At 38.2% G+C, this 10719-nt stretch overlaps 4 protein-coding genes across 4 annotated transcripts; 3 read left to right on the top strand and 1 right to left on the bottom strand.

The window, feature by feature from the left end:
• The first annotated feature begins 671 nt into the window (after positions 1-671).
• Positions 672-1992, top strand: LOC148174692 (chitin deacetylase 8-like). The gene is made up of 4 exons (XM_088036994.1): positions 672-840; positions 886-1082; positions 1133-1516; positions 1565-1992. The coding sequence occupies exons 1-4, from the start codon at positions 679-681 to the stop codon at positions 1950-1952; spliced, it is 1131 nt and encodes a 376-aa protein (XP_087893120.1). The 5' UTR covers positions 672-678; the 3' UTR covers positions 1953-1992.
• A 539-nt stretch (positions 1993-2531) lies between these two features.
• On the bottom strand, positions 2532-4039 carry LOC148174691 (chitin deacetylase 8-like). The gene is made up of 4 exons (XM_088036206.1): positions 3749-4039; positions 3501-3697; positions 3068-3451; positions 2532-3019 (listed from the first exon to the last, which is right to left on the bottom strand). Exons 1-4 carry the CDS (start codon positions 3911-3913, stop codon positions 2626-2628), a joined length of 1140 nt encoding a protein of 379 aa, XP_087892332.1. The 5' UTR covers positions 3914-4039; the 3' UTR covers positions 2532-2625.
• Positions 4040-5549: 1510 nt separating this feature from the next.
• LOC148174690 (chitin deacetylase 8-like) lies at positions 5550-6829 on the top strand. The gene is made up of 4 exons (XM_088036900.1): positions 5550-5714; positions 5761-5957; positions 6004-6387; positions 6436-6829. Exons 1-4 carry the CDS (start codon positions 5550-5552, stop codon positions 6827-6829), a joined length of 1140 nt encoding a protein of 379 aa, XP_087893026.1.
• A 1366-nt stretch (positions 6830-8195) lies between these two features.
• LOC148174689 (chitin deacetylase 8-like) lies at positions 8196-9648 on the top strand. The gene is made up of 4 exons (XM_088036148.1): positions 8196-8395; positions 8446-8642; positions 8689-9081; positions 9135-9648. The coding sequence occupies exons 1-4, from the start codon at positions 8258-8260 to the stop codon at positions 9604-9606; spliced, it is 1200 nt and encodes a 399-aa protein (XP_087892274.1). The 5' UTR covers positions 8196-8257; the 3' UTR covers positions 9607-9648.
• The last annotated feature ends 1071 nt before the right edge of the window (positions 9649-10719 follow it).

The following is a 10719-nucleotide window of genomic DNA, read 5'->3' as shown; positions in this document are numbered from 1 at the left end:
CATTATGTATAGAAAAAACATATGTTAAAATTTGAAATACACGTCTGTTTACAATAATTTAATTAAATGGAGGTCGGAACCTCAAATTGTTAACCATTTGATTGAGCGGTAAGAGAATGTGAAGAATGTATGAATTTGCTTAAAATTAGAGGTCTACATTTTTTATGTAACTAGTTATAATTATTCATGCTTCAAATCGCAAAAATGTGTGGTTTTCGAAACATTAACTCGAGCCTCAAGAAAGTGACTTTACACTGGAAGTTCATTTTCTGAGAAAATATTTTAATCCTTTATCTAGAGTATTTACAAAATTCCTGGCCGAACAAATCTGCGAAGATTAGCACAGTTTCACAATTTGTTGCTTGATTTATCTCAAAATATCCGGATTTAACAAACAGGTCAACAAGATACTCAAGTTAAATGAGCTTAAGCGTGTGGTTTTGTGGTCAAAAATAGTCAAAAGTAATAACAATATTTTATGTCTAAACCTAAATCCAACCAAAAACTTGCACTGATTTTGAAAAATTATCTCCTAAAGATGTTTTCGGCAAATTCTCAGAACCGAAGATAATGCGTAGAACGAAGATCCCCACGTCCTCTTCTTCTCAAATTGACTTTATCAGATAATAAAGACTATATAAAGTGGCTACGCAATTTTCGACAGCAAGTAAGTTCAACATGAAGCGCATTTTTTTCCTGATTCTGTGCGCTCTTTCCGTTTTCGCTCATCCTTCTGTCAAAGCACCAGTATGTGACTTAGAAAAATGTCAAGTTGCAAACAACTGCCGCTGCTCGTCGACTGTCAATCCAATTTCAGATGCAGAAAACCCCGCGCCTCAGGTACAGGTTTAATTTTTAAGGAACACTTCAAACTTCGTTTTTTAGCTAATTGCAATAACTGTGAGCGAAAGTGTTGTAAAGACGCTGTACAACAATTACTTGGAGCCTCTGTTTTTCGACAGAGAAAATGCTGATGGGAGCCCCATTGGTCTTACATTGTATGTGAATCATGAGTTTACTGACTACACGTTGGTTCAAGATTTGTACGCTCGTGGGTACGAGATTGGGGTTCATTCCATAACGTACGTTTTTTACAGATTTTCGAATGATATTCTAAATCCAATTTTTTTAGAAAGGAGCCGAATCAGACGTACTGGCGAGAAGCATCAAAAGACCTCTTAGTTGAAGAGTTCAGCGGGCAAAAAACCATCCTAACAACTTTTGGTAATATCAACCCTGAAGACATTCAAGGCGTGAGAACCCCACAGCTTCAGATTGAAGGAGATGTGACTTTTGAAGCGTACATTGCTTCCGATCTTAGTTACGACAATTCCTGGCCCACACTGTCCAACCAACGTATTTTACCATATACTTTAGACTATGCTTCCACTCAAGACTGCACAGCTAGTCTCTCTTGTCCGTTGGAGTCTCATAACGGGTTTTGGGTGGCCCCCATCACTGATATTAAAGGGGTTGATAATATCGAGTGTAACTCTCTCGCTACGTGTCTTGTCCAGTAAGTTTGTTGTTATTTTGTGTCTTGATTCAATTAATTGGTCTGTAGAGGTACGTCTGATGAGATCGCTGCATGGCTTCTCGGCCAAATAGATCTCGTGAAAAAGGATAATCGCGCGCCGATGACACTCCGTCTTGATTCTTACTGGTTTAAGTACGTCGACAACAGTTTTGAAGCGTTTGGGAAAGTTTTGGACGCGTTGGGAAAACAAGATGATGTTTTTCTAGTGACTGTTCAAGATATTCTTGCTTGGATTAAAAATCCTGTTGGAGTTCATGATTACGCTGTTCCTGATCACAGTGACCGGGAGTATGACTGTCTGGATATCGACTGTAGGTTGAATAAAGATGGTGAAGATAGGTACATGAGAAGCTGCGTGCCTTGTCCGGATGTGTATCCTTGGTTGGGCAATCCTACCGGAAAGAACAATAGATAATAGTCATGTGTTATCAAAAATAAAATGATTTTAATTTCAAGTGGTAATTTAATAGAGTTTGGAATCTGAGATACTCAGATAACCTGCGCCAAATGTCAAAATTATAGAGCCAAAGACATAAATTTTAAAAATGTATACTTTTGAAGACAAATCAAAAGTTCCAAATTTTACATTGAGAGGCGTAACTTTTGATGTTTTCTAGCTGGAGCAATAAAATTTTGGGAAATTACTGCTCTGGTAGTGTTTATGAGCTCTGCCAAATGTCAAAATTGTAGAGCCAAAAAAAAACAAATTTTCGAAATTTTTATTTTTAAAGAAAAATCGAAACTTCCAAATTTTACATTAAAAAAGGTAACTTTAGTTTTCAAGCTAAAGTAATGAAATTCTAGGAAATTACTGCTTTGGTAGTGTCTATAGACTGCACCAGATGTCAAAATTATAGAGCCAAAAAGACAAATTTTAGAACTTTTTATTTTTGAGACTAATCGAATCTTCCAAATTTTACATTGAAACGCGTAACTTTTGATATTGTCTCCATATTCAGAGGGATTCAAGGGCCTTAAGAAAGAAGAAATGGCATTTTAGTTTTGGTATTATTTATTATAGTAAAAGAAGAAATTAACATATTTTATACATCCTGCGTGCACTCGAGTTAATAGCCTCGTCAAATTCCTTATTTCATTTTGTTTTCTCCTTTGGGATTGCCCAACCAAGGGTACACATCCGGACACGGCACGCAACTCCTCATATACCTGTCTTCACCATTAGGATTCGCCAATCTACAGTCGATATCCAAACAGTCATATTCCCGATCACTGTGATCAGGAACAGTATACTCGTTAACTCCCACAGGATTTTGTATCCACGCCAACACATCTTGAACCGACACCAGAAAAACGTCCTTTTGACCCTGGAGTTGTTGCAAGAACTTCCCAAACCCTTCAAAACTGTTTTTTGTATTCTCAAACCAATACGAATCCAGCCGGATTGTCATTGGCGCGCGATTATCTTTCTTGATCTGATCCAATTGATCCAGGAGCCAGTTTGAAATTTCATCAGCTGTGCCTCTACAATATTAATTGAAATACAAACGTATAATTCTCGCGGAAACTTACTGGACGAGACACGTAGCGAGGGAGTTACATTCGGTATCATCAACACCTTTGATGTCAGTGATGGGTGCTATCCAAAAACCTTTATGAGACTCGACAGGACAAGCCAAACTAGCCGTGCATTGCTGAGTGGACGCGTAATCCAAAGTGTAAGGCAAGAGACGCTGCGTCGACAGTGTCGGCCAGGAGTTATCGTAACTAAGCTCTGAAGCAACGTAAGCTTCGAACGTTACATCTCCTTCGATTTGAAGCTGAGGAGTTCGAACTCCCGTGATTTGAGTAGGATCAATGTTGGCGAAAGTAGAAATTATGATTTTTTGGCCTCCAAACTCCTCCACCAGAAGGTCTTGTGTTGCTTCACGCCAATACGTTTGATTGGGTTCTTTGCTGAAAAAAAAAACGAATTTCGATTTTCCCCCAAAAATTAGAAACATACGTTATAGAATGGACACCAATTTCGTATCCGCGAGAGTACAAATCTTGCACTAAAGTGTAGTCAGTGTATTCGTGGTTCACATAGAACGTGATACCAATAGGACTGCCATCAGGGTTCGTCTTGTCGAAGAAGAGAGGCTCCAAGTACGTGTCGTACAAAGTCTGCACGATACTCTCACTAACTGTTATGGCAATGAGCTAAAATAAACCAACATAAAACCCCATTAGAGCTATTTCTACAGATATTACTTGAGGTGCTGTGTTTTCTTCGTCAGTAATCGGATTGATGGTTGTGGAACAGCGACAGTTGGCGGAAACTTGACACGCATCTTGACTGCATGGATCTGCTTCTTTTACAGTCGGATGAGCGAAAGCTGAAAGGACGCACAAAAGTACGAAAAGTAGGCGCTGCATGGTGAAAATTTACTTTGAATTTTATTTGGGACAAACACTTTATACTACTTTTATTATCTGATAAAGCTGATTAGTGCCCTCGAAAGTACAATAGATACTCGTTTTCAATGTCTTTGATTTTATCTGAGTCGGTTACAAGTCCTAAAAAATACAGAAAGGATGTTACGTTCGGAGGAAATTGGACTTCCTGTGCCTAAATTTTATCACTATTTTATTTATTGTATGATTTTTACCTGACAACGAGGGACTTTGGTCTTCATATTATTATTAAAACTGTGCGGATTAGCGGATCCTTGTCTTATCCAGTTTAAGAGAAAACGTATAAATCTAACTTCATTATCCCATCTCGTGAAATCATCGAATTGATGTAAAATTCGTTAAATCTATGTCAACATTGTCACTAAACATTATCACTGAAACTTGCAGTTAATCCTAATCAACGAATCAAAATTGATATCTGAACAGCTAGGACTACTAAGAAATTCCACTTGGTGACTCTAATCTCGATATTTCGAGTGTTTTCTATAAAAATAAATTTTTCTAAGCGGATGTCGTTACAGGATGGGTGCGCAATTTCCGGTTGTTTCATAGCCCCCATTTATGTTTGTTTGATCGAATTAAGTTTATCTGACTACTTTTTAATGTAATTTGTGGTAATGCAACGTGGTGTGGTGGTGATTGGATCAGAGATAACTTGAGAAAATCAGAAGTGGCGAGTTTTAAAATAGTCGAGTATTATTCGATTGTTTGAAATGTCTACACGTTAGTTTATGTTGAAATTGAACTTTGGTGTAGCTTTTTACCTTGATCTATTGCAATTTTTGTTTAAAATTTTTAGTCAACAAGTTTTGGAGGAAATTTATACTGCAGTAGATTGGAGACAAGTTAAAACTTTCAAATTTTACATCGAAAGGCGTAACTTTGAAAGTTTTTAAGCTAGAATAGTAAAATTCTCAAAAATTACTGTATTGTTGGTGTTTATGTAACTGTGCCAAATATCAAAATTATAAAACCCAAGAAACAATTATTTTTTTTGGAGGCAAATCGAAACTTACAAATTTTACATTGAAGGGCGTAACTTTAAAAGTTTTTTAGCTGGAGCAGTAAAATTCTAGGAAGTTACTGATTGGTTAGTGTTTATAAACTGCCCCAAATGTCAAAATTATAAAACTAAAGAGACAAATTTTAAAAATTTTTACTTTAGAGACAAGTCAAAACTTCCAAATTTTACATTAAAGGGCGTAACTTTGGAAGTTTTTAAGCTAGAGCAGTGAAATTTTGGCCAGTTACTGCTTTGGTAGTATTTATAAATTGTGCCAAATGTCAAAATTATAGAGCCAAAGACACAAATTTTAGAAATTTTTACTTTTAAAAACAAATCGAATTTGAATATTTCCAAGCGATACTGCAATAAAATGAGGTCTAATTGATAACAGCTCCACATACCTTCTTGACATGTTGTCAGATTTAGGTAATACCAAGTTTCAAAACATTACTTACCTGAACCCAGATAAGCCTTTAATCTGTCAGTTTTTGGAAAGATTAGTTATTTATCTGTTTGTTATTATATTTATAGCTATAAAAAGATGGTTCGTTCCCAATCCAAATTGTTCAATTTTCACCACCTTTAACCATAATGAAGGTCCTTTTAGTTTCTCTAACTATTACTCATTTAGCCTTTGCATTACCTTCCCCAAGAAACGCAGATACCTGCTCAACATCGCAATGCTCAATTCAAAACGACTGTCGCTGTTCTTCTGTGGTAAATCCCATTTCTGACTCCAATGATACCGCTCCGATGGTAAGTAGTTCATGATTAATATCCTCGACTATAAAAACTTCTTCAGCTCATTGCTATTACGGTCAGCGAGTCCATCGTAACGACCCTCTATGACGACTACCTGAAGCCCCTCTTCTTCGATCGAAAGAATCCAGATGGTAGCCCAATCGGGCTCACTTTTTACGTAAACCACGAGTACACCGATTACGAGTTGGTTCAAAATTTGTACCTTCGTGGACATGAAATCGGAGTGCATTCCATCACGTAAGTTCGCCTTCAAACGGATTTAATTAGTGATTATGTTTGGTAGGAAAAACGCGTCTCAAGAGTACTGGCGACACGCCTCATTAAACGATCTAGTTGAGGAATTCGGCGGTCAAAGACAAATCCTTTCTAAATTTGCCAACATCCCTATAGAAGACATTGTTGGGGTGAGAACCCCTCAGTTGCAACTGGAAGGAGATTTGTCAATCACGGCGTACAAAGAATCTGGTTTGAGCTACGACAATACTTGGCCGACGAGTTCGTCGTTTCCTCTTTTTCCTTACACTTTGGACTATGCTTCGACTCAGGAATGCTCGGTGGCGATAACGTGCCCTTCGGAGCAACACGAGCATTTCTGGATTGCTCCGATTACGAACATCAAAGGCAACAATAACGTAGAATGCAGTTCTTTCCCTACTTGTTTAGTACAGTAAGAGGAAGATCTCTCAGTGGCTCTAATCAAATTTTGATCTTCTAGAGGAACTCCAGAAGAAATCAGCGACTGGTTGGTTTCCCAAGTTGATCGCGTCGAACGGAACAATCGATCACCTCTGGTTCTGCGATTGGACTCTTATTGGTTTGATTTTACAGGAAATAGTTATGAAGGGTTTGTATTGTTCTTGGATGAAATGGAAAGACGAGAAGATGTCTTCCTCGTGTCAGTTTTGGATGTGATTAGCTGGGTGAAAGATCCAGTGTCTGTTTCTAACTATGAAAGAATAGTACCTGAAAGATCAGCTAAGTGTCACTCTAATAATTGCCATCTTATATATGTGGATGGAACTGATAGGTATATGAAGTCTTGTGTACCGTGTCCAGAGGTGTATCCGTGGAAAGGCAATCCGTTTGGAGAATATAGGGGATTTAATTAAGCGGATTAAAATGATTTTATTTATTTTGTTACATAGATTTTAATGTGTTGAAATTAAACGTATTTCGGTTAATTTCTCGTTTATTTGTCAAGGAAATTTGATTTGGGCTCATTTTACGGAGAATTTCACGCAGAATCCAAAATTATGTAAACTTTTAGCGCACGTTAATAAATAACCGAATCAGAAGTGTTTCAAGTTGTGGGTTGTTGCCAGAGACCAAAAATTTGGTTGCTCCTAGAAAAGAAAATTTTTAAAATTTGTGTTTTCCACGTAAAAATTTTGAAATTTGGCACAGTTAATAAACAAGTTACAAATTGTAAACTCGCTAAATTTCATTGCACTCGCCCAAAAAATACCAAAATTATGAATTTTGGTAAAAAATATTGAAAATTTTTAGTTGGTCCTCAAAAAGAAAATTTCTAAAATTTGTTTTTTCCATGGAAAATTTTCGAAATTTGGCACAGGTAATTGGCAAGCTAAAAATTGCAAGCTCTCCAAATTTCAATGCAATAGTCCTAAAAATACCAAAATTACGAATTTTGTTAAAAAAACTTGAAAATTTTAGTTGCTCCGAGAAAAGAAAATTTCTAAAATTTGTTTTCCATAAAAAAGTTTTAAAATTCGGCAGTTAATAAGCAAGTTAAAAATTGTAATATCCCTAAATTTCATTGCAATTGACCTAAAAATACCAAAATTACGAATTTTGTTAAAAATATAGAAAATTTTTTATTGGTTCTAAAAAAGAAAATTTCTAAAATTTCTGTTACGGAAAAATTTTGAAACTCGGCACAGTTAAAAGACAAGCTTAAAATTGTAAACTCCCCAAATTTCATTGCAAAAGCCCTAAATATACAAAAATTACAAATTTTGGTAAAAAATGTCGAAAATGTTTGGTAGCTCCTAGAAAGAAAATTTTTTAAAATTGGGTTTTTCATGGAAATATTTTGAAATTTAGCACAGTTAACTGACAAACTAAAAGTTGTAAGCTCTCCAAATTTCATTGCAATAGTCTTGAAAATACCAAAATTATGAATTTTGTTAAAAAAATTAACACTCCACAATTTTTCTTGTTCTAGAATAATCAGAGTATTTTTCAGCTTCAACCAACCATTAAAAATATAACATTGATAAGATATTTTTAGATAAGTAAATCGCTACAAACACGACTGCACATTTTGACCCACCGCGCTTATCAACGTCATAACATAAACTTCAAAAAGAAACCTGACATTTCCAATCCCACAAAAATGCTTCTCGTACAAATTTCTCTGAACAAGTTTCAAAATGATTGATGAACAATGTTATCAACCCAAACGTACCACTTCAGAAGTGTTGACGAGAATATTTTTAATTCGTGATAACTCCTTGTTTGTATAAAAACAGATCGCTTCCGAAGTCAACCGTTTTAGTTAAGTTTTCACCACCAAGATGAAACTAACCATCCTCGCTCTATTATGTCTGCACGCATCGCTGATTAATGGTGACGCGGACAGATGCAAAGCCGATTCCTGCACTGGCCAATGTCGATGCTCTTCGGTTAGTCCCATCCTGGAAGACGCCCCTCAGGTAATATTGTCACCATTGCGAATTCTCCTTGAAATTTGACGATTTGATAGTTGATTAGTTTGACTTTCGACGAAGCGGTGGTCGATAATTTGTACACCAGCCTCTGGGAGCCTCTCCTCTTCGATAGGAAGAATCCGGACGGACAGCCTATAGGCGCCACTTTCTTCGTACCGCACGAATACACGGATTATAGTAGAGTCAACGATTTGTACGCCAGAGGGTTCGAGATCGCAATCAATTCAATTTCGTAAGTCTCATTCTTGGGGAACACTTAACAGAAACGGGGGTTTTAGTAAAAACAGCTCATCGGAGTACTGGCAGAACGCCACTGAAGACACTCTCAAGAGTGAATTCGGTGGTCAACGCGTCGTAATCTCTAATTTCGCCAACATCCCCTCTGAAGACATCATCGGGGTGCGGACCCCCCAGCTCCAGCTCAATGGAGATATTTCTATCAACGCCTACGTGGCGTCGGAACTCCAGTACGACAGTTCCTGGACGTCGCGCAGTACCCAGATGGTAAATCCATACACTTTAGACTACAAATCGACTCAGGAGTGCCGCACCGGTACCACATGCCCTGTAGAGTCACACCCAGGCTTCTGGATCGCCCCCATCATCGATTTACAAGGAAACAGTTCCGATGGGGTCCTCGAGTGCAACTCCTTGATCGGCTGCAACGTGCAGTACGTTCCCGAATTTTGTCTTTGTGGCCACATTTCTTTAACTTGTTTTCTAGGGGAAGCGCCGACGAAATCGCCACGTGGTTAAGAACGCAAGTCGACCGCGAACGCACCACCAATCGGGCCCCCATCACACTCATGGTGGGCTCAGCATGGTTCCGGTTCGCCAACAACAGTCTCGAAGGGTTTCAGAAGTTTATCGACGACATCCTCCACGAGGGTGACGTCTTCTTCGTGAGTCAGAAACAGGTGGTGGAATGGGCCAGGAATCCGGTTCCTGTGGGGGAGTTCAAAACAGACGTACCAACCCCATCGACTAAGTGCAACAAGACGAACTGTTCTTTGAAGAATGTAGACAATGAAGTTAGGTATATGACGAGTTGCGTGCCGTGTCCAGAGGTGTATCCATGGGTGGGAAACCCGTTGGGGCTGTTGGATCCGACTAAGCCCACCACCACCCGGAAGCCGGAAACTACCTCCTCGCAGCCGACCACCACGACTTCCGCGACAACAACAGCAGAGTCTTAAACACTTTGTAATTAGAAATTAAGATTAAAAATTGGTGCGATACGATTCGTTTTAACCACATGAAGTTTGGTGATGTAAAAGTTGGTAATACAGCGGCGTGATCTAATTTGGCCGGAAGCGATTTGTAAATTGACGCGACCTGTGCTCTACTCTTTATATCCTCATGTATATTTCCATTAAAGAAAGTGTTCAGTATTCGACAAGAGTAGCAGGTTCGTAGCGAGGCCTGTTAGTTGTTCTATAAAAGTAAATCCTGTAAGGACGTGCACAGCTTTTTGTCCCGCTTCTTCGTATTCTTTCCGGGAGCGCCGTTTGATACTAGCCGCGCTCTTATTCAAAATTATATTCCATTACTTCACTCTTCTTCACTTTTAATTCCTTCAAACACGAACACACCTGATGGAGACCTTCAAAGCAGATTTTGGGCATAAATATTCCAAAGCCCGGATTTCATGCGGTAATATTCGCAGGCACAGCCTTCACTCCTTCAAATAAATAAATGGTCGTATAGAGCCGGAATACCAAGCTGGAAAATTCGAAGTTAGAGCACGTTAAAAAATAAGAAAATACAACATAAGTAAAGCCAATTTCGCTATATCATTTCCGCTGAATACGTAAAATGTTCGTAGTCATGGAAAATGTGAAAAATGTTTAAGAAGGACAAAAAATGAGGCAAGTTCCCAATAAAGAGACGAGAGGTGGTGGTGGTGACGAGACTGGAAACGTGGCCGAACTACTGATCACCGCCACTACTCAATAAACACGCATTTTGTCTTGTCAAGTCATCTGTTTTAACTCTTCCGTCCTGGCGCTATCCGCCGACTCGCCTGTTCAATATAAAAGAGTGAATTAGGAAAAGTTGTAATGAAAGTTGCGGCGGCGAAACTGTAATACTAATTTCGTTTTTAAAAGAGAAATTAAAGGAGCAATGGAAACGCCCTTGGCTCTTTAGAGATGTATTCACACGAGAAAATTTTACACATGCATTGAAATCTAGAGGGAAATCGATCTGTCAAAGACATGTGTCTTACAAAACGCACGATTGAATTTTCAATCTATCGCTAATCATGTGTGTATAATTTAAATTGCCGGAGTTCCATACAAACCGATTTT

Source organism: Gnatocerus cornutus, chromosome 5 (assembly GCF_029298725.1).
Source record: "Gnatocerus cornutus isolate USDA-ARS CGAHR chromosome 5, icGnaCorn1.1, whole genome shotgun sequence".
Classification (NCBI taxonomy): Eukaryota; Metazoa; Arthropoda; class Insecta; order Coleoptera; family Tenebrionidae; genus Gnatocerus; species Gnatocerus cornutus.
This window is presented reverse-complemented; position numbering and strand designations above follow the sequence as displayed.

Bases quoted from the DNA above. Each gene is read 5' to 3' on its own strand.
- LOC148174691 (XM_088036206.1), bottom strand. From the start codon at position 3,913: ATGCAGCGCCTACTTTTCGTACTTTTGTGCGTCCTTTCAGCTTTCGCT. The intron at 3,698-3,748 runs GTAATATCTGTA...GGTTTATTTTAG, and splicing joins AAGAAAACACAGCACCTCAA to CTCATTGCCATAACAGTTAG. The intron at 3,020-3,067 runs GTAAGTTTCCGC...TTAATATTGTAG, and splicing joins CTCGCTACGTGTCTCGTCCA to AGGCACAGCTGATGAAATTT.
- LOC148174690 (XM_088036900.1), top strand. From the start codon at position 5,550: ATGAAGGTCCTTTTAGTTTCTCTAACTATTACTCATTTAGCCTTTGCA. The intron at 5,715-5,760 runs GTAAGTAGTTCA...AAACTTCTTCAG, and splicing joins CCAATGATACCGCTCCGATG to CTCATTGCTATTACGGTCAG. The intron at 6,388-6,435 runs GTAAGAGGAAGA...TTGATCTTCTAG, and splicing joins TTCCCTACTTGTTTAGTACA to AGGAACTCCAGAAGAAATCA.
- LOC148174692 (XM_088036994.1), top strand. From the start codon at position 679: ATGAAGCGCATTTTTTTCCTGATTCTGTGCGCTCTTTCCGTTTTCGCT. The intron at 841-885 runs GTACAGGTTTAA...TTCGTTTTTTAG, and splicing joins CAGAAAACCCCGCGCCTCAG to CTAATTGCAATAACTGTGAG. The intron at 1,517-1,564 runs GTAAGTTTGTTG...ATTGGTCTGTAG, and splicing joins CTCGCTACGTGTCTTGTCCA to AGGTACGTCTGATGAGATCG.
- LOC148174689 (XM_088036148.1), top strand. From the start codon at position 8,258: ATGAAACTAACCATCCTCGCTCTATTATGTCTGCACGCATCGCTGATT. The intron at 8,643-8,688 runs GTAAGTCTCATT...CGGGGGTTTTAG, and splicing joins ATCGCAATCAATTCAATTTC to TAAAAACAGCTCATCGGAGT. The intron at 9,082-9,134 runs GTACGTTCCCGA...CTTGTTTTCTAG, and splicing joins TTGATCGGCTGCAACGTGCA to GGGAAGCGCCGACGAAATCG.